We start from the raw sequence: 25733 nt of genomic DNA, 5'->3' as shown, positions 1-25733 counted from the left end.
CCTGGAAACATTCAAGGCCAGGCTGGATGGGGCTCTGAGCAACCTGATCTAGTTGAAGATGTCCCTGCTCATTGCAGGGGATCGGAGTAGATGACCTTTGAAGGTTCCTTATATACCCAAACTATTCTATGATTCTGTGATAAGCAGCTGATTCCCATGGTCTGTAATGTTCTAAAACATGTGTGTGTGTGTATATATATATGTATATACATGAATACACATATTCAGATATTCACACACAGAGATATATCTATATATCTATAAATACACGTATACATATATGTGTATATATATATATACATACACACATATATATATAAAAATAGACAGAGGGAGACAAAGGTACAGAGATCCCTGCACATTGTTTCTCACAGGAGACCATAGCTTGCTTTATACATGAAATTTAACAAGCTTTTCTTTTCACTGCTCACATTACCAAATGACACATATGCGTTAAACTAAAATAAAGAACAAGACATTCCATTAATACAGTCACCTCAGAATTAAGTATTTATGTAGATACTGCAGAAAGCTGATAGATATTTTATAACTCCTCAGGGCCTGAATAAAATGAAATCAAAGGGAGAAAGAAATGTGGTGACGCAAACGCTCGCCTTTAATTAATCAGAATTAATCAAAATACAAGTCAGTGTTCTTCTAGCAGTCAAAGAAGCACCGGGGTAAATGCAAAGATATAGCCCAGCAGAAATATAAACGCTCCAAGTACAGCCACCCCCTAATTAAAATATTTTTCTTTTCAAGATGGTAAGCTGCCAAAGACATGCTTTTGCAGAATCCTTTTGGGTATTTTGCAGACCAGTTGTGAGAAACCATCTTCAAGCACAACATTTAAATCTCAGCCCTGTTAGTCTCAAACTGTGGGCTGCCGCTCCTCTGAAGTGGGAAGGCAGCCGCTTGGCAAGTGGCATCGCTGGTGGCGTCACCGCCACATCACTCCCCAGCTGCTTCCCCAGGGCCGTTCTACAACTTGGGCTTTTACAGCTCAGCCACCAGGTGGGACAACTACCATGCACACTTATTTTGTAATGCACATGGCTTTTGGGGGTTCAGCCACTGCTCAACTAATTGGATAGTTGCTTAATTACTACCCCATCTGAGATAATCTTTTCTAACTGGGTGAAAGTGCAGAGCATCTCCACAGCTATTAATAAAGACTGTCACAATCTCTAATTAGATGAGAGTAAGCAACACTGAGTAGTTACACATGAAAGACTCTAGCTAAGTTATAACCAATATAGCCAATTGCTATGAAAATAGTTAATAAGCATGTTTACAAAAAGTTCTGAAACCAGAAGAGAGAAATTAATTATCTAGTCAGACCTCTAATCTACCACAGAACCTTATATATGATTGAAATATCTCAGGATCAACATCAGTCATTTGGTGCCCCTGGAGTATTCACTTGTCCAGTTCGGACTGCAAGATGGGAGCTTCACCCCTCTTCCTGAGGGCACCCTGAATTACCTACCACCCCACAGAAGCCTGGTGCTTCATTTCCCATTTGAATTAACCGTTTTAGCTTCCAGGCCTCAGTTCTTTTCTGCTTTTCTTCAGTAGATAAAAGAGTGCCTTCATAACACATTTTTCTCATAAATATTTTCATAAACCTAATCAGCTCATTTCTCAACCTTTTTTTAATCTACTGGATAGAAGATACCAAATCTCCTGCTCTAAGGCACTTACTGCATCTTTGGAGCAACTTCCCCAGCCCTCTTCTTCACCCTGCAGCTCTTCCAACATCCCTTAAATGATGCTGACACTAGAACATCTCCCATTGCCCCTGCAACATGACATGGGGAGGCAAAACCTTATCCACCCTACCGTTCTGAGGCACGTTACAGATACAACAAAGAGATACGGCCAGGCTGCCAGGAAAGCACAGCGTGTCTTTTCACAGATGCCTCAACTCTAAAAGCAGAACCTAAACTATCAAAACGTCAAAGCCTTCAGCTCTGCCTACTTACAATAAGCAGTGATTCATCTCCTAAACCTTCTGTGTTGTCTCCTCTTTTGAAACATGCCAGCTTGGCATCTTTGTGCTTCTGCTGAACTCCCCAACAGCTCTGTCTATGAAGAAGAGCTCAAAAGTCTCCACTGGAAGTGATTTGATCTGTCCTACACACCCCCACCAGGAACGTCCCCATAGCTTTCCCTTCTCACTCCAGATAGCACAATGGCCACCTTGAATTTTGTCAATGTTGATAAAGAGTGGTTTGTGACTTCAAAACCAGTACTAAGAGCTATGTCTGTACTCTGCAACCTGCAAATTGCAAAATGTGAAAGAAATCCTGTAAAACAAATCTGTGCTATTTTAATAGACTTCCCTTGTAGCTGCAGTCTCTGCAGATTTATAAACCAATTTGGCAGCAACTCCAAAGACAGCACTGCTACGCAACAATAATTACCAAAGCAGGAAATGCTCAATAATACGGAAATAATTCACTGTCATTACAGATACATATCTTTCATGTGAAGACAGAGATGTTTCTTTTTACCCTTTTTTTAAAATACCAAAGAGAAAAACAAGAAACCCTCACCCCAAACAGAAGAACTGCATGAAACTCTCCTCACAGTACTCCCCACCACTGGCAAACACCACCAGAGAGTCGGGAAACCTCCAAAGCACAATTTGGGAGCAGCTATCAGACTCATCCAGGTGTTTAATTCTGGAATAAAGGGCAATTCTGCAAAGCGGATACCTTACCTATAGGGACCGAAGAGATACAAGGGCCAAATCCAGCCCTGTAATAAAGCAGTAGCAATAATGCTCTTGCATTAGCGACAGCAAAGCTCTCAGAACACCACTGGGGTTTCTTTATTTTTTTAAACAGAGCATTAGGTATATTGCAGCCTTCATTTAAAATGATCACTCAACCACTCAGTTATCACAACCACTTAAGGAAATTCTATAGTTTTTATTTTTAATTAGTATACGAAAGGCCCAAGTTTGATCTAAGAAGAGACAGTTTGACAAAATCTCCTAAGAAACAAGACTTCGCAAGCAATGAATCTTTATCAAAGCTTTCTCATCTGCAAGAACAGTGCAGAAGCAAAGATACATAATGAGCTTTATGAGGCACAAACCACAGAGGCTGTGGAAGATGATACAGTGTTTGTCTGTAGCAGGAAAATCATAATGTATCTCTATTTAGAATATGTATGTGTGTCTGTTTGCTCTAGATGCATGTATAATCAGCCCTAGTATAAATCAGAAAACATATGAAGGATTAAACATCAATTGCCTGTCCTCCTACACTTCCCATCCCTCTGCCAGGTCCTGAGAAAAACAGAAGGCATGGTAGCAATGGTTGGAAACAGACTCCGAAATTGGAATAAAAGAGGAAAATACCCCTTCTCTTTTTGTAGCAGAAGCAGAACCTGTAAGAACTATATTAGTGTTTCACTCTCAACAAATACCACCACATTGTGAAATTTGAAAATTCTAATTGTTTTAACAGAATCTTAAAGATGCAGCATAAATAAGGATCATTAAAATTCAGAGCTGTGACAATTTCATTTGACAATGGAAGTTACAGTATTACGCAAAGAATTGTTTTAATATTACCCAAGCATCCCACATATTATAACTATTTCTGGGCAACTAGAACAGTTTCACAAAATCTCTGTGTGTAATCTTTTGCTAGCTTCACCATCTGGGAGGGCACAGACAGCACTTAATCCTACTAGCTTTTTTTCAAGAGACTTACGGTAAGTCTGTGGTATGCCTTCCTTTTAGCAATCAAACGAGGGGTTTATTTTGTTTTCGATTGTGGCTTAAAATAGCAGACTATCAAAATAATATTAGGGAGATCAGGTCTCCAGAAAGCAACAGCATCCTTTACGATACCAGCTGACACAGCTGAAACTTTGCCCAGTGATTTCACCCAGGTATGCGCAAACCTCTTCAGAAACGAACAAATGCAGAGAACTTCAAAACTAAATTCATAAGGAAACAAGCTGCTGGTAGAACACGAGGCACATCATAAGACAAGAAGGGCACTAGCTGGTGAGACAAAGGGAAAAGGGGCGACCAAGAAGGGCAAAGCAGGAGAGCAGGGTATAATTGCAAGTGAAATTATAAAGCCCCTACACATATCTAGGGCTACCCCTACCATTACAGTGTATCTCTACCATTATCCATTATGCTGTATCTCTACCATTATCCATTATGGATATCCAGGAGAGTTACAAATAGTTTAATTTCCCAGGTTCACATTTGTAAAGCTTTGTTTAATTCTCGTTTTTTTAGGGTTTTGTTTTAAATAACTCAGAAGGATCAAGGCCAGGAAGATGATGGGAAGAGATGAAAGATGTTTCCTTCTGAAAACAGAGTGTTCCCGCCCTTCACCAAGTGTCTGCAGGAAAGCATCTGGGTGCAGAGTCACCCACACAATTCCCATGATGGCACAACTGCTCTGGACAGAGTCTACTGTATTCAAAGCATACGGAGGTTTCAGGAGTTCCTACAGTTCTGTCCTCCAAAGCATTTATTATAAACACCACAGCTTGGTTTCAGCTGTCTTTTGGTGGGGTTTTGTTTGCTTGTTTGTTTCTTCTGTTTGGTTTTGGTCTTTTTAGTCCATTGGAAGTTTCTTCCTGGTGAAGACTTTGGTAAGGCTGATAGCTACTCCGAAGGCTCAAGAAGTGAGAGCAGAAAAAGAACGAGGATTGAGGGTAATGGAAAAAAAAATATTTCAAGGTTTGATCTTCCAGTTCTGACTATAAAATACACACTGATCTATTGTAGTCAGAGAACAGGACAATAAATAAAGGACTGAACAATTAATGAGAATTTTTGTTCCAAATGTTTTAGGAGATGTGGCTGCAGCTTGTCCAGACAAACAACAAAGAGTGTTCTTCAGATGAAATGGGGCTCTCCCTAGAGTGCTATTAATACGTTGGCACCTGAGTTGCATATAACACTTTGCTGGTGTGTTTCAGATGCCTGATGGTTTTGAGGATGATGGTTTCTTGGTCTGTGGGCTGCACCTCAGAAGTCTGGCAAGGTCTAAGGAATCAAAGTGTGATGACAACTTTCTTGTCCTCTAATACTCCACAGGTCAAATGGACAACACGGCCATGCTGGACATCACAGGCTGCAAGCTGACAGAGAAAAATAATAATATTCACTCTCTTCAGCCATAACTCTTCTGTTTCATGCTGATTTGCCATTCCATTACTTAAAAGGATGAATGTTCACAGAGAAACATAATTCACAAAATATACCTGTCACACTGCAAGATTAGTCCAGCCGAAAAGCAGAGCAACGTGGCTTTTTTATCTCAAACAGTACTTCAGTACTCAAGTAAAGTGACAACACTCTTAGATAAGGATATAATTAGAAGGTTTCAATTTAATTCAACTGTTACAAACAAACAGCAGGAGATTTCAAATGAGCAATTTGATTCAAAGGGCCAAAGGAAAGTAACAGGCAAAAGAAAACAAAACATGCTCAAGAACACAAATGCCTCCAAGTAGTATGGCAACCTGCTGGGCACACTCTGAATAAGGAAAGGCTTTGTTTCAGAGAAAGGTCATGGGTTTGTTTTCTTTGAAACCCTGTCTAAAATGGCTTTCCTCAAAACAATATCTAATAAATCATCACGAACACACACAGATGAAACCTGTACTCTCAGCTGCAGTACAAGTTCCGCAGCTGCAAACACCACGTAAGGCAGTTGCTAACACACGAAGCCCTTATTTGTAACAGGACAACACTAGTAATCGTGCTAGAGTTCAATGAGTTGTCAGATACTTATTTTCAGATGTCTAGAGCAAATTCCTATTCAGAGCTGATCACATGGAAATATATTTTCTTAAGTAGCTTGTCAGACTACTCTGCCATTCAGCAGCCACATTTCGCTCTTCTGTAACAGGAATTGTGCCCATGAAACATGGAGGACAAGACGGATAGAAATCAGCATTGTAGTTGCATCACTCCCTCACACGGGAAGGAGAACTGCAGACATCCCACACCCTGCATGGACAGACTGCAAGAAGCCAATGCTTTTCACAGCAAATCCTCCTTCCTTTCACTTGCTGACCCCCACACACAGGTCTAGTCCCCTGCTCCAAGGCCATGCTGCCTCTGGCTCTCTTGTCCTCAAAAATGAATACTGCTGCTGCAAAATTAAAGCCTTGGTAGCTCTGCATCTCCCATTGCCGCAGGGCAGCAGAGCACCAGGTGAAGAGACACAGAAAATAGGGAGGACCTTCCCTACAACCCATCTGAAGCCAATCAAGTCCTATGCAAAGAGTACACACAGCTTACACAGCTATCTGGAAGTGTATTATTTATTGCATCTCAGGTATTTGTTCAGATTTCATGCTGTTTCCTAAAACAAGTTGGAACTCTTCCACCTTCACTTTTGAGTCTCCAGTCACACTTCCTCCCATATCCCCATATATTTACTTTTTACACAGCTAAACTTGGCTCACCAGGTTTACCTTTCTATTTGATTTACAACTGAATTCACTGAAGAATATAGGGTAAGCTCTTATCTGTAGATATACAAAATGCCTGGCTTACTGTTTCAGTCATAGGAAAGTACTAGTTCATGAAGATGTTCTAGAAGCAGTGCTCTCTATATGCCTTCTATATGAAAACCCTCATCTCTGTCTACACATTCACGAACATCCTTTTAATTTTGGATAAGCTGTCCTGCAAAATGCTATGGCAAAATGCTGTGTTAGCTCCACATATGATGCCCCTCACTATGCTGTGTGACACACTACTGAGAGCATCAGATGCTTTTGTACTGCAAGTGCCTTCTCTGCGTTGAGAACAAATCGCACCTGTTCTACACGGCTTGTGACTACGAGTGTTTCACTGTAGATGTTTTAGTTCCTTTAGGTCTTGTTAAAACCCTCGCATGGGAAACAATTTCCAAACTCCATTCTTATTTTTGAAGTCAAAACCACCTTGCTGTTCATACAGATTGAGCTATTTGTTCAATGATTATTTATGACTAATCCATCCATTACTCACAGATCTCTTGTGCCTAAAACCTGCCTGTAACAATGCTCAACTGTTTATTGCAGCAGCATGTTCACTTGATTTTTCTGAAGTCTTTTCCTAATGGTACTCCTGCAATGCTGGGAAAAGCAGTATAGAGCCCAAGAGTTTTGTAACACTTCTGGAGGGCTGGGACTCTCAACAGGAGATCCAGAGAAGACAAAAAGGATAGGTATCTACATATATTTATTCTGCCTTTCTATTTCAGAAATGTGGGCTAAAATACTATAAAAGAACTGAAAGATGTTACGTAGCACCAATGGCCAGTCATAACCATTTTTCTTCTTGGTGAGGTAGCCTTCCTCAGTTCCTAGCTGGGGAAACGCTCTTCTGTGGAATAACATACAATAAGCACATCCACCCTTGAAGAGAAAAAGTTGCTTTCTACATTACTTAAACATGCAGTCCTAAAACGAAAAGACACCCCCACCCTTAAAAGAGCTTTTGTTTTAAAAGGAATTCTCTCTACATGCAGAAAATCTATACAGTGCTTTTTGGTATAGTTTGTGTTGCCACTTTCAGTTTCTGTTGTGGTCTCCATGGAAGGGCCTTCTCCCACATTTTGGTATTTCCTCTGTGTACTGGTTTTGGCTGGGATAAATTTCTTCATAGTAGCTCATAAGTTGCTGGGGTTTGGATTTGTGATGAAAAGTGTTGATAATACAGGCACGTTTTAGTTACTGCTGAGCAGTGCTTACACAGTGCCAAGGCATTTTCTGCTTCTCACACCGCCCTGCCAGTGAGTGGGCTGGGGGTGCACAAGAAATTGGGAGGGGACACAGCTAGCACAGCTGACCCCAACTGACCAAAGTTATATTGCATACCATATGACATCATGCTCAGCAATAAAAGCTGGGAGAAGATGAAGGAAGGTGAGGGACTATGTTACGCTTGGAGCCTGGCTTTCCTGGAGATGGCTGAACACCTGCCTGCTGCTGAATGAATTCTTTGTTTTGCTTTGCTCGTGTGCATGGCTTTTCCTTTACCTGTTAAGCTGTCTTTATCTCAGCCCATTAATTTTCTCGCCTTTACCCTTCCAATGCTCTTGCCCATCACATTGGGGGTGAATGAAGGAGCGGCTGAGTGGGACTTAGTTGCCAGCTGGGGTTAAACCATGACACTCTGAATTGCTTATCATTCCAAACAACAACAACAAAAAACCACCTTTGGAAGAATTTTCTCAGCAGCTCAGTTTGTGTCCCACTAATTGCCCTCCTACCTGCTGCAGGGGTGAGTCCTGGTATTCCAGGTGGGAGTGTGAGAAATACCAGGTTAATTCAGGAATGAACCATAGCAGAGAGCTCTCCTTAATGCCCTTTAGAGTCCTCTATCATGTAATGCATGAGAGGTTGTATCTTCTTTATTTTAATGAAAAAAGAAGAAAAATACTCTAGGTTTTCAAGACACTGATCTCTAACTTTATTTTAAATATCTTCAGATCCAAGGTCTCGGAGCATCCTGAAACAGAAGACTTTGACCTACCAAAGAAGCCTTTCACAACAGCATGTCCTCAAACAGTTAATTCTGCCCATATACTCCAAGTTACACAGGGAAGCATTATCTTTTATCATTGTTTACAGCCTTTCATTTTGTATCATAGAGATTTCTATTCCTGCTAAGCTTGTTCCCCAACACAAAAAATATCTAGCCTGCCTTTAGTGTGCTCTCTCCTGGTTTTGTAAGCTTCATTTTTGTTGCCTCTCTTCCAACATAGTTTCCTAATTGTTTGGTTTTTTTTTTTCCATAGCCATTACTTCTCCTCTTTAGGTTTGCCCATAATTAAGAGTGAACACAGTCATCTCGACAGTGTTTTAAATGTAGACTTTTACAGAGGCAATCCTTTTTCCACTATTGCATTCCACATCCCTGTGTACTAAAACTTTGTGTTTTTGACTGAACACTGAGCAACCATTTCAGCGTGGTCTCCAGAATGATGCTAGAGGTGCTACAATAATTTTGAAACGCACATCTGTGTAACGCTAGTTCAAATTATCCTAGCCAAACATCAATGCATTTCTCCAAGATTAAATCCATCTTGCTCTTCATCTAGTCCTTCCAAGTTCTTCAGGGACTATCATACAGTTTCAAAGGGGAAAGAAGAACAATAATTTCCCTCTCAATTATTTGGTTTAGGTTTGGAGTTTGTTGGTGTGGGTTTTTTTAGGTTTGGTTGTTGTTGTTTTAAAGGCACTCATTTATTATATTTACTTGATAGCCTAAAGTCTTCTGCCATTAGAGAAAGCTGTGAGGGAGCACAGCAAAGCCACAAACCAAAACATCAGGCTTTTGTAAACAAGTGCAAGAGGCAGTATGCCTTACATTGTAATTAAACTGATAGTTTTTATTTGTAAACAAGGCAGCCCTACACAGCCTCTCAAAACACCAGGCTGACTAAGCCTATATATTTGCTAAGATTAGTATTGTAACGTTTCATTGCTACAGCATCGTCCTTCCTGCCCCTCTCAAGCATTTGAACTACTGTGACAGGACGGATACCTGAGGTCTACTTGAGACAGAAAACATAAGCGAGTAACACTCCTTTTCAGTGAATTTGCCCCCACTTTGCAACCTTCAGGGAGCTGAACCAAAAGCCGTGTCACAGCTCAGGCCAGGTGTCCCCCCAGTATCGTCTGCCCCTGCCCTCCCTTCCCCGGGACCTCCCTGCCCAGCGACCAGACACCACCACGGCCATGCTGGCACAAAAGGAGGGGGAACCTGATGGGAAGACAAGAGAAAGCCACAATTCACACAATTTCTCTAAATTGCAGTATCTCAAATTTGCTGCTCAAAGAAAAGAGCAATGAGTTCAGTCCCAAGACCTCATCCCTCTCCAGAGCTACTTGTCCAGAGGGTTCAGGCAGCATTTGACTCCAAGACCAGCCACACTTATTTCCATTTCTTCCAGTGAACAAACAAGGTACTTTTCTGCCTGAACCCACAGCTACCTCCTCCCTGCCTTGCCCTGGAAACAGAAAACAGGCCATGCCTGTGAGGGCACCACTTCCTAACCTCTGAACACAACTGGTATGCTGTTAGCAAACAATGGCATTGAAAGATCTTGATCTCAGGTTGCATTTGCCTTTCACACAAGATGTCCTTTGTCCCCAAAGTGACATGTTGTTTGCGGTCATACACAGACGCAGGCTGGGGTGTTTTCTGTTCCTGTCACGGAGGGTCCTGTCTCTGCCCCTCCCTGACAGCCAACAGTGTCTCTAACACTTCGCAGCAGCACTTCCACAGAAGTTAAAGTTCTCATTCCCTTCATATGAAAAGGAAAAACAAGCAGCTCAATGGGGAAAAAAGTCCCCAGATCATTCACTCCAGGTAGAAGCCGTGGCTTTTATTAGAGACAGCTCTGTCCCTGGGCTGCGTTAAACCAACCACACCACCCATTTCAGCAGCAATGTTACCAGCAAACAAGAAGATCCCAACGTAAACCTTTGGGCCTAGAAAGCCCTAAAGAGCAATTTGCAGTGTACACATAAGTTGGTCCCTGCCTGTGTTTATACATATACCTAGATACCTGAAAGGATTATGCTCATTTTGTGTTTCCACTTACATGCTCTAGGTTTCAGATTTCTAAATCATGCTGTGCAACTCAAACTAGAAACTCACTGCCAGCTATGAGAGTTTCTTTTTCTCTTGCTTCCAGTGTTTTTCTTTTTCCAAAGACAAATGAGCTGAGTACAAAAATAATTCCCCATCCCCTCTATGAAAGCATTTCACAGTACTAGCTTGCGATTTAGGAATCAGACACTCTTCTAAAACCAAGCAAGAACGGGATTAGAGCTAATCACATTAGCCTATAACTTTTTTCCCTCTAAAAGGAGGATTAAAGGCAGAGATGGGGAACTTCCCACATTCCTGCACACCAGCTGCATTCTTCCAGACTCAGTTTGGTGAATGTCTAATAGAATTAGCATCCACAGACCTGGGATTTTCAGGGATTACTCTGGAGAGCTTGCTGAAGGAACTTGCTGATCTGTAATTCCTGGCTTTACACTACCAGAGAGGGACAGAGAGACCTTAAAATGACATTGAGAAGTACGCCAGAGGGAGTCCCAGCATGAAGAAGTTGTCATCTACATTTTGCAAGGGCTGTTGAGACACTGATCTTAATTAAATTTTATTGAGAGGAATAAAGGAATGAACTGAAAGCACAGGATTGGAGATGCGATAACAAGAGGCAACAAGGTAAGAGAGAGAGAATCGACCTTGAAGTCTGATGTTGACACACCTTTAATTTTTAAAAAATACTAGTGTAATTTTTAACACCTTACCAATTCCTGCTAAGAGTGGTCTACAGCATATGTGACAGATTTATGTTCTGACCTTCAAATGACGCATTAAAATGGCTGAAAAAAATATATATTTTGTGGGAAGACAGGAGGAAATTTTTTTTTTTTACATTTTGCAAAATGGATATTACTCATTTCAATCCAACAGCCCACAAGACTTTATGATCTATGTAATGATATAAGCAACAATATTTATTGGACTTAGCTTTAGGATCAGTATTTTCTGTTTCTAAATGCCTAACCAAATACCAGAATCTAAAAGCATATTCCATCCCCAGCAGCACCACACACACAATGCAGGTTTCACTGTATGACTCTTAAAATTTCTAAAGAAAAACACTGTAAGTCTGAAGTAAGATCAAGTCCTTGGAAAGAAATGGAAAAAAAAAAAGCTTTTAATTTCCTTTTTCAGTCAAGACACCTACAAAGAAGTTTGGCAAAGATAAACAAAAACTACTTCCAACTGGATTTTAGATCTAATTTCTATTCCAAAATTTAGCATTCGCTCATGAAACAAAGACCTCTATAACAGATTTGGAAAAAAAAACACTTTCTCAAAAATGCTGTTTTAAAAAAACACAACCAGCAATTTAAGGAACCGGGTTTTACTGCACAGCCTTCTGCAAAGCATCGTATACTGGTGAACAAATGAACAAAAACACAAGACCTGGGCTCAGGCTGCCAAGGCACTTGGCACAGATTTTGGAGCCAATGGAATTAATGGCAGTGGGACAGGATGGGGCACAGGAAGAGGCACTAAGCTCCCCACACAACCAGCAAAACCAGCAGAGGTGCAACACTTTGCACTCCTGGATACAAGCAGAGCTGCTCAGCTGCTGTGTGAGCCTGGACAGCGAGGCGGGGATGTAACAGGTTTTCTACGGTGGCTCTCGCCTTTGAAATGGATCATCCAATGCAATCCAGAAACCACTGGACAGGACCCTACCCTCATTACAACGCCTGGGCATGAAGCAACTCCAAGAGTGCTCTTCCCACCCAGAAGATAAAAGGAGGTTTGCTGCCCACCATTAGACTCACAGCTTTTTGCTTTGTCCTCCTTATAAGCAGGCAGCATGGATTATGAATTGAAGAGAAAAAAGTTCAAAACAAAGGGTAAAAAGCAACTCTCTTCAAGAAAGAAAGGAAAAAATAAAATAATAATAATAAAAAAAAAAAATCAGTGACAGTTTGGGCAACTTATTTTTCCAGCACTCACCTTCCTTTCACTCAAACTGTTTAAAAATCTAAAAAAACGACATCTGAAATCAAAGCAGCAATGCTCATTTCAAAGAGCTGCATCTTTAATCATCACACCTGAAGAAAAGGACAATCCCTTTGCCTGGGTAGCTCACCATGGAATGGATCCCATTTCACCCCAGAGAACAGATATCAAGTGTTTCACGGTTTGGTAAAAGGCTGAAGTAGCGGAGCCTAAGGATCTGACATCGTTCCTCCTCTGACAGAGGACATGCCCAGTAGAGTTAAAAACCTGGCATTATGACAAGTGAAGCCAATGGAGAGACTGATCTCCTCACAGTAGAGGAGACAGAGGCTGACATAACAGTGCTCTCTTTCCTCTTGAGGACCAGACCCATTTGACTCCTGCCCATCTTGGGGATGGGGACCATTTAGAAGAAGCACTGCCATGGCCATCAAGACCAGTGCCGCAAAAGATTCAGGTGTTCATGCAAACCTTGGTATCAAAGAAAGAGAAGGAAATTAATTGAAGCTAAACACAGATGATAATCACTTCAGTGAATGGCACTGACAGCTTACCATTATAATTTCTTCCTCTTTTTTTTTTTAAAAAAAAGAGTACATTTGCAGTTCTGTGAAGCCAGAGGGTGTCTGAGGACACAGCATGGCCCATACCCCTGTACCTCAGCAGCCCTGGACTCCTCCAGCAGACTGCCCTACAAGAAGTGAAGCTCCAGATTTGCCACCCAGCTTTGTGACAGAAAGGCTTGACCACCACTGCACGCTGATAGCCTCTTCTTATTTAAGATTGGTTTTTATTTTTTTTTTTAATTAGGATGAGTGCTGAGTCACATACAGGGTCCATATTTTGGCGTTCCCCACACCACTTCTGCTCACAGCCTTCCTCCAACCACTGCACTTGCCAATGTTGGCTGCCTCAGCTTGAGGTTATTTTTCTCCTTCCTCCTCTCAGACTCCAGCAATTTAACCACACTGTGATCAAGAACCAGAGATGTCCCTTAGATTGCCCAGCACAGCTTTCCCCTGAACAAATACTGGGTGCAGTATTTATTCAGAGAATGCTAAACTCTGCAGACAAATACTTGCCTTATGTACAGTATTGGGAGGAGGAACCATACCTGCCTCCAGCCATTTTACGAGCTTCATCTGTTGAACAGCTCACAAAGCAAATGTTTAGCACCCTGCCATTTATAACCACAAGTACAGTTAGCAGCGTCTTCTAGACATCAAGCTGTGCCATTTTGGACCTGAACACTTGAAACCATGACCCCTTCTACTCTACCTAACCTATGAGAAGGGAAACCACTCTGGATAATACCATGTATTGTAGCTGGCCCCCCCAAACATATACCCTACCAGGTAAATGTAACTGGCCAAATGGGAACTACGTCTTACAAGTCACCTTCCTCCTTCTGTTTAACAGGGAAAAAAAAACCCTTAGACAGTAAAGAGACAATAAAATGCACAATTAATACTGAGCTGCTGCTGCCCAATAAGACTTCTTGCATTTTAGAGCAGCAAGTTCAATCAGAACAGAAATCCCAAAGGGAAGGGATGAAGATCCAGGGTGGATGTGATCCAGAAGCCTCTGTCTCCCCCTGCAAACACTGCTCCAGCACACAGGCGGTACTTGCTCCAGCCCCATGCTACAACAAAGTTACTGTGTTGCTCTGCCCAGATCCACCCAAAACCATCTCTTTTCACTCATTAACAGCGCTCCCCTTCTCCAAGTCTTACTCGGGTTGCAGCTCAACAAAGAGCTGACTTAACCTGTCCTTAAACCCACAAACCATATTTCTTCCTCACGTGATACACAGATCCCACGGCAGGAATGACCTGTGCTTTGCAGCACTGCTTCCTTTCAAGGTCGAAGCGAGCATCTTTCATCTGAGTGCATTCACAGGCTCCAAGCAGTTCACCCTAAGGGGCACAGCCCTGTCAGAATACTTTATAGCATGACGGTAACTCTGTCAAACCATTCCTACCTACAGCCTTTCTAAGCAATGCAGCTGCATCTGAGACAAATGAACAAAGCCGGAGTGTTTGCAGGTAACATCTGCTGACTGACACCAGTGCCAAGGCAGAAGAAGCCAAGAGAAGGCTGCCTGGGAGGACACAGTCACCCTCTGGTTTCAGAAGCCCAGACCAGGCTCAAGTGAGCTTTTCAGAAACATGAGACAGTACTAGCCTTAAGCCTCCAGGGGACTAGCGATGCAAGACAGCTTAGAGCAATGAATTTCATACTTGCCTCATTAGAAATCATGTGCCTGCAAATTAGACTGCATTAAGAATACCAGAGCACATGATTTACCTTTTTCTGTTACCCCCATTAGAGGAAAAGTCGAGCATATAACAGCAGGAAATACAACCATGTTGTCCAAGCACAGAACTCTAAACTCAAGATTCATTCTACACGTTCGTATCAAACCTCTTGCCAAAGTTTATCCTCACTGTCTCAGTTTCTTCACTTGAGGAACCAGAATATTTAAACATGGACAATTTTCTCCAAGGTTATTCTGAAATTATTACTTGCAAGACACTCAGCAGATTGGTGGCATAATATAAATATTAGATGCTATAGTATAAGCTCTTACACCAAGAAAGGGATTTCTCAAGCTCTTAAAACTATCATGAGGTTTCTGTAGGCTGTTTTATATGAGCCCAGGCTTTAATATACATTGCCAGACTCTTGTTTAAGTTAACATTACATTATGCACAGAAGAATAATTCATACACAGGAAGAATGTTTAGCCATCTGTAGGTACACATATGGGATTTGAATTTTTATCTCATTCATCAGGTCCTACTCAGTCTTGTGTTTGGAACTACAGAAAGAATAAAGGAACATAATTTTATCCAGACAAAGAGAAATGTAAACAAATTTTTAAAAGTTTTAAAAGGAAAGTAATTCATTATTTCTGTGTACTTAACCTGAGAAGACAGCCAAACAGAACAAGATAAAAAAAGGTATTCCTTTTCCCAGGCGTATCATCCTCCTGAATTTGTACCAAACAGAATACATACAAGAAATGTGTTTACCGATGGGGTATGAGTCATGCTCCCAGCTGACAGTTAGAAAGACGAGCTCCCAGAAACAAGAATGTAACTTTCAATTCACAGGAGCATGACTGCGGTGTTAGCTCCTGTTAATAGGAGGCAATGGGAATTAGAATAAGCGATCAGTAGCTACAAGCCCTATGCTATCCTCCAACATCAACATATTGTCAAACTCAGGACAAGCAATTTCTGTGGTTTGGGTTACCTCATCTCACAGACGTGGTTGAGTCTGCACCTGCTTCAGATGGTTATTACAATGCTGAACGTTTGTATAAATAGTTTGGTCTAGACAGAACATGAAAGGTAAATCAGGTGGAAAAATACTTCTGTGTTATCTTAAGTCACAAAATCAACAAATTTTATGTTGTTGTGCAAACCTAAAGTTTATGATCACTGAGAAAGGTTCGAAATTATTTTAATAAAAACCTCCAGTCACTTCACACATACATTCATTCCCTACAAGCTAAATAACACAGCATGAGAAAATATGATGCAACATTATCAGCCTTACAAAACAACCAGTACTTAGAGTAGGGAAAAAAAATAATCTATAAGCTTCCCCCCCTCCTTTTCATTTTGAACTTAAGTTATTGCTGTAACAACAAGAGACTGTAATAATGCTGCAGAAGGACACAGTCATCACACTTCACCTACAACTCTGCATTCATTATGGGTCAGTAGTCAGCACAGCACAGAGAAAATGTAATTGCTACTGCAGGCCTGCAGAGCGAGAAACTACAGTATCTCTGAAATGTAACATCATGGAAAAAGAGCCCAGACTTTGTGTCTCATCAAACAGAAAGTACCAGTGGGATAATAAATTGACTTTATAAGCCAAGAAACACACGCACCACAAAAGTGAAGTTTCTGGCTACCAATTATAACTTGGAACTACAAAGATATGTAAAGTGTAATTTAGATTTTTTCTTTTTAAAATAATAAAAAAAAGGCAGCCAAAACTGTGCTTTGCATAAGGTCACAGACAACATAAAATTGAGACCTTCCCCATTTCCCTGAGGTGTATTTAATAGTATCTTTTGATATTCTCCAAATAGATGGCAGAAAGGTAAGAGAGGAAAGCATGTGATACAGAAGCTGCTACTTACAGTCCCATCCCCAGGATTCATACAATTTAGAAAAGCGATTACAGTACTGAATTCTGGACTACTAGGAACACAGATTCAAAAGAGATGGAAAAAATCACAGGTCTGGTTTTTCTACCACAAAATGCTACTCAGTTGCAGTTTCCCTGCAACTCCACCAGCATCAGGCTAGTCCTTTGTGATTTGCAAATTTAGCATATATTTTGTCATGTCCAGGGAATTCAACCAGGAGAGGAAGGCTCTGCTCTATCGTGTTCATCCTCTGTCTTCATGGGGGTAACAAGACAAAGCAAAAGAGCAAAAGGTGAAAACCACTGTTCTGGCCAGAGTTCAGATGCAGGTGAATACCATCTGAGTCATTTCATGTTACATCCTCCATCCATGCTACTGTCTCTACTTTGCAAGTTACTTCCTGAGTTCAAGGCAGGGGCTGAGGGCAGCTTAGCAGAAGCTCTGCAGGGAAGAGGTTGTAGCACACTGAAAACAGCGCAGAAAGGGCCTAGAAAGAAATTTCCCTCCCAGTAACAGGGCAATCCAAGCAGAACCTCAGAAATCAGCTCACAGCTCAGGGAAGGGTCTGGAAAAACCCTGTGGCCTTGGGAGCACAGCTGCCTGCAGACGGGAGGGAGGGAAACAAGTAAATAAAGTGTCAGACAGGTGCCCCCCCACCCCCTTCACTCAAATAAATCACTTAACTTTTCAGAGAGCAGCAAATCTCCTTACCCCTCTGGATTAAAGGCAGACTTAAAGGCATGTTTGTTACAGACTACCCTCTCCCTGGGTCATTCCTGATGCACATCAGTGAGCCACATGCAGTATAACTATGTTAAGGATGCCCTTAATTAAAAAGTTTATTTCTGAATGAAATGATACCTTTAACGACAATTGAAAAGCCTACTGCATGTGGGATACAATCTTCATTTTGCTTCTATGGAGTTTGATGACCATTAGAAAAGTGTCTGTGGTATAAGAGTATCTCTTTGAAACATCTACCAGACTTCTGCCATCCTGCAATATGAGGTGAACTGAAATCCAAGGTCTCAGGTCTCCCATGAAAGTAAGAGACAGCAGGACAGTCATTTGAAGAAGACAATTTCCAGGCTGCTCATTGACTAGGGAAAGCTGATTCCCTATGGGATTCCCAGTGAAATTTCAGGAAGCAATGATGCTTTATCCCAGCATCAAGTATGTTTTTGAAGATTTCATTTGCCTGCCTACATGCTTCGCATGATGATCACACTATTAAATGAGGGGAAGCTAATAATAAAAAATAAAGGCTAATTTACATTTCACTGCATAATACCACAGAGATAAGTAGGTAATTTAAAAAAATATGTTAAAATATATGACATGGATGAGCAATATTGCAAAAATATCCATTACAAAAGAGTTCAGCACAAGAGAAGCAAGCAAAAGGGGAGGAAGTGCTTGTTCCAGAGGAATAAGTCAGATGAACTGCCATATACCATGGATGCTAAGGAGAAAAAAAAGGTCAGAGTGGCCATCTTTATCACTATGTAAGTTAGCAGGAAATCTCTGTCCTCAAGAATCAAAGGAACAAGAGGAAGTCCCTGAAAAAACTACATATTTTATGGACTCGGACTGCTTTAGTCCTGCATGGGAACCAGGTCTTACCCAAAAATGCCTTCTCCAGCTGGGATGAAACACCAACATGACAACATCAAGGAGCTCCAGTGTCATCTGTAAATCAACATGTTTACAACTAAAGAACAAGAACATTGCAAATGCTTTGCTGAGCCAAAGCCTCCAGGTGATCTGTTCTCAGAGACAAAATTTCCTCCTAAAGACAGTGAGACAGATGCTGGTGCTGGGTGTGCAGTATAAATGCACCAACTCAAACCCTGCTGTGCGGATGGCCCATAATATCAGGGCAGACATAATAAAGGTGGCACACGCTCTCTCCTTACATGTTCTGGGCCAAATCCCTGCCTTCTAAGTCTACAACAAACGTCTTCATAACTTGAAGAAATAAAAATCTTGGTGTTCAAAGGCATCCCCCACCAACAAAACACTGGAATCACTTTTACTGATTTGCTATAATGTGGATACTCAGGAAAGCTTCAGGGAAGCTGGACCTTGCAGCACTGCGGGTAAGACACATTTTGTGATTCCTTCATGCTAACTTGTAAAATGCAAGTTAAATGGCTGACGTTTGTATTATGTCACAAGCTCCTTGAGAGGACACCAAACTTCCTCCCAAAATGCTTGCAAGTGCTCACTTGTACTGTAACAAAAACCAAACACTGCTCTGATGGTTTCCTTAATACAGATGCCAACACAAGGCTAAATAATAGCATAAAGTACTTCACACTCCCACTTCCCCCAAGCAAACAAACTTCAGAATACCTATAAGAGTAATTTGACCTTCCTGGTATTTTTCCATTTGTTTTCTCTATGTGACTTAAATGTGTGCCAAAAGGAGAACAGATATTTTGAACATATACCTTCAAGCAAGTCTCGCAATTATTTTCAGAAAGCCTGGTAATAGCTCAGTAGGGAAAAAAAAAAGTCATTATTTGGCAAAACCCAAGTCCGCCCTTATCTCCTTATTTTTCTTTACTTATTGATGGCTGTTGCACTGCTCTGCCTTTGGAAGACAGTGCAATTTTGGTAGCACCGCTTTCTTCTGAGCTCTGCACAGCGAGCATTTTGACATCTTCTGGTTACAACCAAACCCCATTTTGGAAGATCGTAAAAACGTTCCCGAGAAGAGCCTGGTAACACATTCACTAGTTCTCTCTCTGTAAAAAGTAGTACCTTTCACTGAGCTCTGCTCCACCAGCACGGGAACCAGTAACTGCACTGGAAGTGGATGAGATAAAAGAAAAAAAAAAAAAAGAGACAAAGCCAAATGCCAACCTCTTTTCACATAGATAACAATATGAATCGAGAAAGCCAGTCACTTTTTTACACCTCCCCACTAACTGAACTGCTCAAAGCTCAAAAAAATAATAAGTATAGGAAAATGATCCTGGCATGTTCTTCTTCCATGATCATCAGAGCCATTTACTTTAAACTCCTCCTCCCAGGTTTCATCTACAGGGTCTACCTGGGCTTTCCCTTTCCGGCACCCATGGTTTTCTTTCCCCAGTCTCAGGCAGAGCCTGCAGGCAGCAGTGGATGCACATACCTGGGAGCCAGAGAACCTCCCTTCTATTATAGTTTGTCACCAACTTGCAATTACAGTTACTTGCTGAAAGCCACAGCACCTCACGTAAGCTAAAAATAGCAGCACTTACTTGATTTGGTAAAGCACTGCTTTTTAAGGGACTATTATAGTAGCAGAACAATTTGAGCTTATTTTAAACATTTAAACTTATAGTTCCCAGGGAATTTGCTCAGTAGCCTACTCAATTCTTTAATAATCTGAAGAGAACAATTAAATTTAAAATTCTTTAAATGTCTCTTCCCATTTCAGTGTCCCAAATGTTGTAACAACCTTTTAAATAAAGCAAGCGGTTGCTCACTAACAATGAGAAGCCTTCACTGTAGTTTTTGCAGTAGCTTGGTTGGGAATTCATGTATGCCCAAAGAGACAGCACTCTACATTGGCTTGGAAGAGCTCATTTAGTGTAACTCCTGTAACCTGTGAGCCAGTAGCAGCACTGATGGCCTGATATGCTCAAGACTTAAAAGGCAGCAGTGGAGAGAAACCAAATCCTGAGTTCTTGGTATCACCAAAGAAAACAATGTGTCTACTGATACAGGAATCAAGTGCAAGGCCATGCCTTGCCTCCACAGCTACTCCCACTGGCAGCAGGATGAGGATCTGCATCCAAACACTGCCCTTTGCTTGGCTGGTATTTAAGGTGCTGTGTGCAATCATTTAGTTTGATTGCGCTCAAGGCTACAAGCAGGTCCTGACCAGACCTCCTCTAAAGTAAATACCATGACATGAGGGAGTCAGGGCAGCAAACTACCGGGAAAGCCCAGCTTTGGGATTGGCCACTGGATTTTTCTTTCAGTTTGGAGCTCATATTCCTCAAGCTTCTCCCCAAACTGGACAGCACTTGGGGAATAAGCAACCAGCCACCATTAGTGAGCATGAGGGCTGCCAGGTCCACAGGAAGGTGCCCCAGACCCCACACATTTCACCACTTCTGGGCGGTGGGAGGCAGTTACATACACGCAAATGAAACCGGGTTTCTCATCAATAGCCCTTTTCATTCCCGAGTCAAGAACAGAGACAGTTGTTCACTGGTAAGGACCCCAACCTCGGCCCCTGCGCCTCCGGAGTCGTCACTGCGGGCAGAGAAGCCCCGGTGCTTCGATATGCCATCCTTGGCCCGTCCGAGTACCGGCTGCTTCCGCGGGGACTTACAAGGACACTTGGCCTTTTGCATCCTCGGCCTCCCAGAAACGAGCTACCCAGGTGCAGAACTACGGCCCGGGCCGGGCACACGGCGCCGCGGATGCCGCCCCCCCCGCCTCGGCTCCCGCTGCCCGCGGCGCCGCGCAGGCCCAGGACGGCACCGCCGCCGCCGCCGGCAGCCGCCGCGGGGGTGTCACCCGGCATCGCCGCCTCTCGCCGCCGGTGCGCCCAGGAGCGGGGTCAGCCCGGCGGGGCCCGGCCGCGCTTCACCTGCCCGCCGCAGCCGCGATCCGTACTCACTCCGCGTAGCCCGTGGTCCAGGGCAGGCGCCGGGTCTCCTTGCTGAGGATGAGGATGGGGCGGGCGATGTGGTCGGCGGAGCACTCCACCTCGTCCGGGGACAGTCCCAGGAACTCGGGTCTCCCGTAGGGGAACCGGAGGGGCAAGTCCGCGCCGCTGCCGTGGTCGGCGCCCGCGCTGCCAGCCATGATGCCGCCCATGAAATTGGCCACGGCGGACTTCACCCGCGTGAGCATAGTACCCCCGCCGGCGGCGGCAGCGCCGGAGCCGCCGCGCAGGGCGGGGAGCGGGGCGCGCCGGCGGGCAGCGCTGCTGCGGCGGCGGCGGCTCCGGCAGCCCCCGCCGCGCTTCCGCAATGGGGGCACCGGGCCGCGGGGAGCCGGGCAGGGGAACGGCGGGCTCAGGGGCAGCCGCGGGGCCGCGGGCTCATCGCAGCGGCGGCGGCAGGTTCCCCCCTCCCGGCGCGGCGCTGGGCGAACTCAGCCCGGCGGCGGCTGCTGCTGAGTCATGTGATAGCGAGGCTGGATTTGCCCGGGCGCTTCCTGCTCCTCCTGCGGCACCGGCGGACTCCTGGCACACGCCGGGCACGGGCGGCCCCCGCCCGCCTTCCCGCACCGGGGGGGCGGCCCGCGGCAGGTGCGCGGCGGGCGGGGCCTGGCGGGGCCGCCCCCAGCTGCCCGCAGCGGTGCGGCGGGGCCGTGAGCGGCGGGCGGTCCAGCCCGCGGCCGCCTCCGGGAAGAGTTGCCCGGGAGACGTTTCACACGGAGTCGCTCGGAGGCCCCGGCGCGCCGGGTGTTCCGTTACCGGCGGGCGGGAGGTCGCCGCTCGCAGTGCGCCCGTCCCTGCTGCCCCTGAGCCAGCGCAGCCCGAGCCGGAGGCTCCGTCGCAGACCCTGGCAGAGCCCTCTCGTCCTATGGGCTGCGGGACAAAGCTCCCGCTTTGAAGAGTCTGCTATCCTTCTCCCCCTTAAGCGTGTGAAGGATTTTTTTCCTACAAACCCATTTGCTAGAAAAAATAATTCCAAGTACCTTCGCCGTGCGTGCGGGCCAGCAGCAGTGACCTAAAACGAGTCCTGTAGCCGGCGGACTGCGCTTTACTCCTGCCTGCTTGGGGCAAGCGGGGGTCATGCCTGCCAGCTCACCCACAGGGATAGTGTGGTGCCTCCACACACAGCCAGGCGTTCAGGATGCTGTCATGGAGCAAAACTGAAAGGATAAGCCTGAGTGTCTTCAAATTTGAGGGCATAGCTGTTTTAACCACTTCTTCCCTGGCTGTGTCGTATTGACCATGTCATATTCTTGCACAAAAAACCTTGGCAGGTCTGCTCCAAGTGCTAGTCACCCAAATGGATGGAAAGGCTGCAGATTTGTGTGTGCCAAGCTTCAGGAAAACGGGGTATAGGGAGTGTAGGAAGAGCATTTAGGAAGTCTGTCCTCTATAGCAAGGCTGTGTCAGTGCCCTGTGAGGGTGTAGCACTGAGAGAGCTGTAAGTCTTACTGAACGGCAGAGTGACCTGCAAAATGGAGCAGGTAGGTACAGCAAGCCATGAGAGTAGCGCAGTGCTGGGACTTAGCAGGGAAAAGCTGGTTAGTCATCACGGCTAGTGGGGATGATCAGCTGTCATCTAGCTGGCTTGTGCTAGAAACCAGCTGGTGTACCACTGAACACACAGTTACAGTTTTGGAGACCAAGCCCTGTGAGCACGCTCAGTTTCTGATTATTAAACAACATCCTGATAGCTGAGTTCCAACAATGCCTGGGTTTGTTCCAGGTTCCTTGTGTACAGACATGAGAAATATAAAAATTTTGTGTTAAAGCTGTCTGTTAACAAAGTCTGAAGAGCCAAAAGTAAATTAGTGAACTGGGATGCTAGGAGTGTTGTTAAGTGCTACCTGAAGTAGAGCTGGAAAAATATTGACCCTGAATTAAACATTAGAGATATACCTCCTTTGAGGGGAGGTAGTTATTTTTCCTGTCTCTTGTTTAGTCATTTCCAGGACTGATATAGATATTTTGAGGAACAGCAAACCTCTCTTAATTCAAAAAAATATGTTACATTAATAACACACCATTTGTTTACCATATAATGGAAACCTTGTGGTTCTTCCTTTCATGCGTTTCTGTTTGCTTTGCTTTGCTTCTTGTTTATGTTGCAGAGGTCATTACTTTAAAGAAAAAAAAAGAAGTAAAGGGAAACAAAAGGCTTGTTTAAATGCAGGGATTTTTTTCACAGGTCATACGTCTAAGTGCCATAACAGACAGCTGTTCATCTATATTCAGATGTTACAGGAGAAGGCAAGGCTGAGGTGGTGGGATTCCCAAAGCCCCTTAGCCGCTCTGGTGGCCTGAACTATATTTGATTTGTCCAATCCCAGTTCATTCCCAGTCCCTTCCAGCTGAGGACAATCTCTTCATGCGTCTTTTGTCTGCTAGATGGCCAGTGCTTGTCATCAGACAGGCTTTCCAGTACTTGTATCCCTCACTAATACTTTAATGGACCTGCCACGTGAAGAATACAGGAGTGAGAAGAAGACCATGAACAGCACTTGACATACATCCTGGAGAGGCTCATTTTTAATTTGTAAAAGTAGAGCCTTTTGCAGGTTATTAAATATATTCCTGGAGAGGCTACGTCAGCAGACTAAGCTTTGTAGTTTATTTGACCCAAAGGCTTTGATAAGTTGACTAAAAGTAAGAGAGGATGCAGCGTTTGTCGTCCTGCCCCACCTGTGGTCACCATTTGGCAGAAAACATGGAAGAAATGTAAGGAAGCATATATAGGCTTGTTAGAATTTAAATTATCTCTGCAAGACGACAAGGAAAAGCTCAGATCAGAGGTATGGGAGACAGCTTAACAGCTCACCACTCAAAACAAATCTGTGTGCTGTTTGAAATTCCATGGATGCTTGCCTCTGGCACAAGAATGCTGTAAGGATACAACAGGTATGATATGGCCTCTTCATACTGAAAAGTAAAGAGATGCTTTGATTTCAGTTCTCTTTGGGAAAGAGGATCTTGTTGTTGACTTTTAAGTCAAAGGTGAAGCCTCACTTCCCAAAGGAAGTAATGGTCAGGCCTGGCAGATCTCAGCAAGTTTCTCAGATCTCCTAGACTGTGGTCCTTCTGGTCCAAGCCAGATGTTCTTCTTTGGTGGCAAGTAGACCTCTAAAGGTTTAAGTATTGACTTCAAATAAAATTCTGAGGCTGAATTCTCTATGCAAGTGTTTGAAAATTGACTCTGTGTCCTTCTGCAATCCTGTGACTAATGCAAAGGAAAGATGACAGGTTGGATTTTTTAAAAATGTAAGCTTCTTTGTGATATTTGGATAAATATACTTTTCTCTCTGAATGGCTACGCCTGCCACGGAGCTAGTGAAGTTGCATGCGGGCCAGAAACACACTCATATGATCTCTTTGAAGCATCTGAGTTGTGTTATGCCACCTTGCCGTGCATCATTCAGCATTCAACAAATTCAAGAGCACTTTGATCGCGATGAAAACAGATTTACGCAGAGAATACGCTAAACTTTTATATAGTGGTAGAATAATTCTGATTGGAAATGACTTCTGAAGCTCATGTGCTCCAGCTTCTTTGCCAACATTGAAATACTTGGGGCTCTGCCTCACAGGAATATGACATTTCTTTTAACACTGTAACTTTTACTTGCTTTTACCTTGTTTATACCTTACATTCCTAGCTTGCTTCAGGCTTTGTTTCCTGGGCTTTTCATGCTCTGAATAAAAGCAATGGGAAAACTCCCAAAGACTTTGGTGAGAAAAGTAGGTCTAATGTGAGATGAATACACCATTTCTACGGGCATGAACTTCTGTGTCACATTATCACAGATGTGCAGAGTATCCACAGGTGTGAACTCAGCTGCTGAATGAATTCAGATACTGCATCAGAATAGGTGTCTGACATTATGGTGATGGTACCGTATTTGCAGGGGAAAAAACAGTTTTGAAGGAAGAATTGATTGTTTTTCTCTGTTAATCCTCCAAACAAAAACAAACAAACAAACAAACAAAACCAAACCAAAACAAAACAAAAAAAAACAACCCCCAAAAAACAACAAACCACAACCCCCAAAAAACCCAAGCACTTAGAGCCTTATTTTTGCACATGATTCTTCTTAGGAAGATCACCATGTCATGTGGTGATCAATGAAGTTATTCTTACCTTTTCAAAAGTACTGTGCAACCTTTAATGAGCATGAGCAAGCTCTTTATCTCTGGAAAAGGCCCTTCAGAAGCACAGTGCCTGAGGCGTCATAGTGATGTGGAGGGGAAAATGCCACTTATTAAGACATCAATCCTACTTCCCATGATACCAGATCTCCTGTCCGCGCCTGCAGCAAGCCCCGGTATTTCAAGGCTTATCAGAGCTG

General features: G+C 43.5%; 1 protein-coding gene across 1 annotated transcript in view; it reads right to left on the bottom strand.

Moving 5' to 3' along the window:
* Positions 1–21823, bottom strand: part of PPM1H (protein phosphatase, Mg2+/Mn2+ dependent 1H) — a 138205-nt gene extending 116382 nt beyond the window's left edge. Inside the window, exon 1 of the mRNA XM_065048588.1 lies at positions 21346–21823. Within this exon, the coding sequence (XP_064904660.1) occupies positions 21346–21581 (236 nt within the window). The 5' untranslated portion in view covers positions 21582–21823. The remainder of the gene's footprint in view (positions 1–21345) is intronic.
* Positions 21824–25733: the final 3910 nt, after the last annotated feature.

This window comes from Columba livia, chromosome 1 (genome assembly GCF_036013475.1).
Source record: "Columba livia isolate bColLiv1 breed racing homer chromosome 1, bColLiv1.pat.W.v2, whole genome shotgun sequence".
NCBI lineage: Eukaryota > Metazoa > Chordata > Aves > Columbiformes > Columbidae > Columba > Columba livia.
The sequence above is the reverse complement of the archived record's forward strand: the minus strand, read 5'-3'. Positions and strand labels throughout refer to the sequence as shown.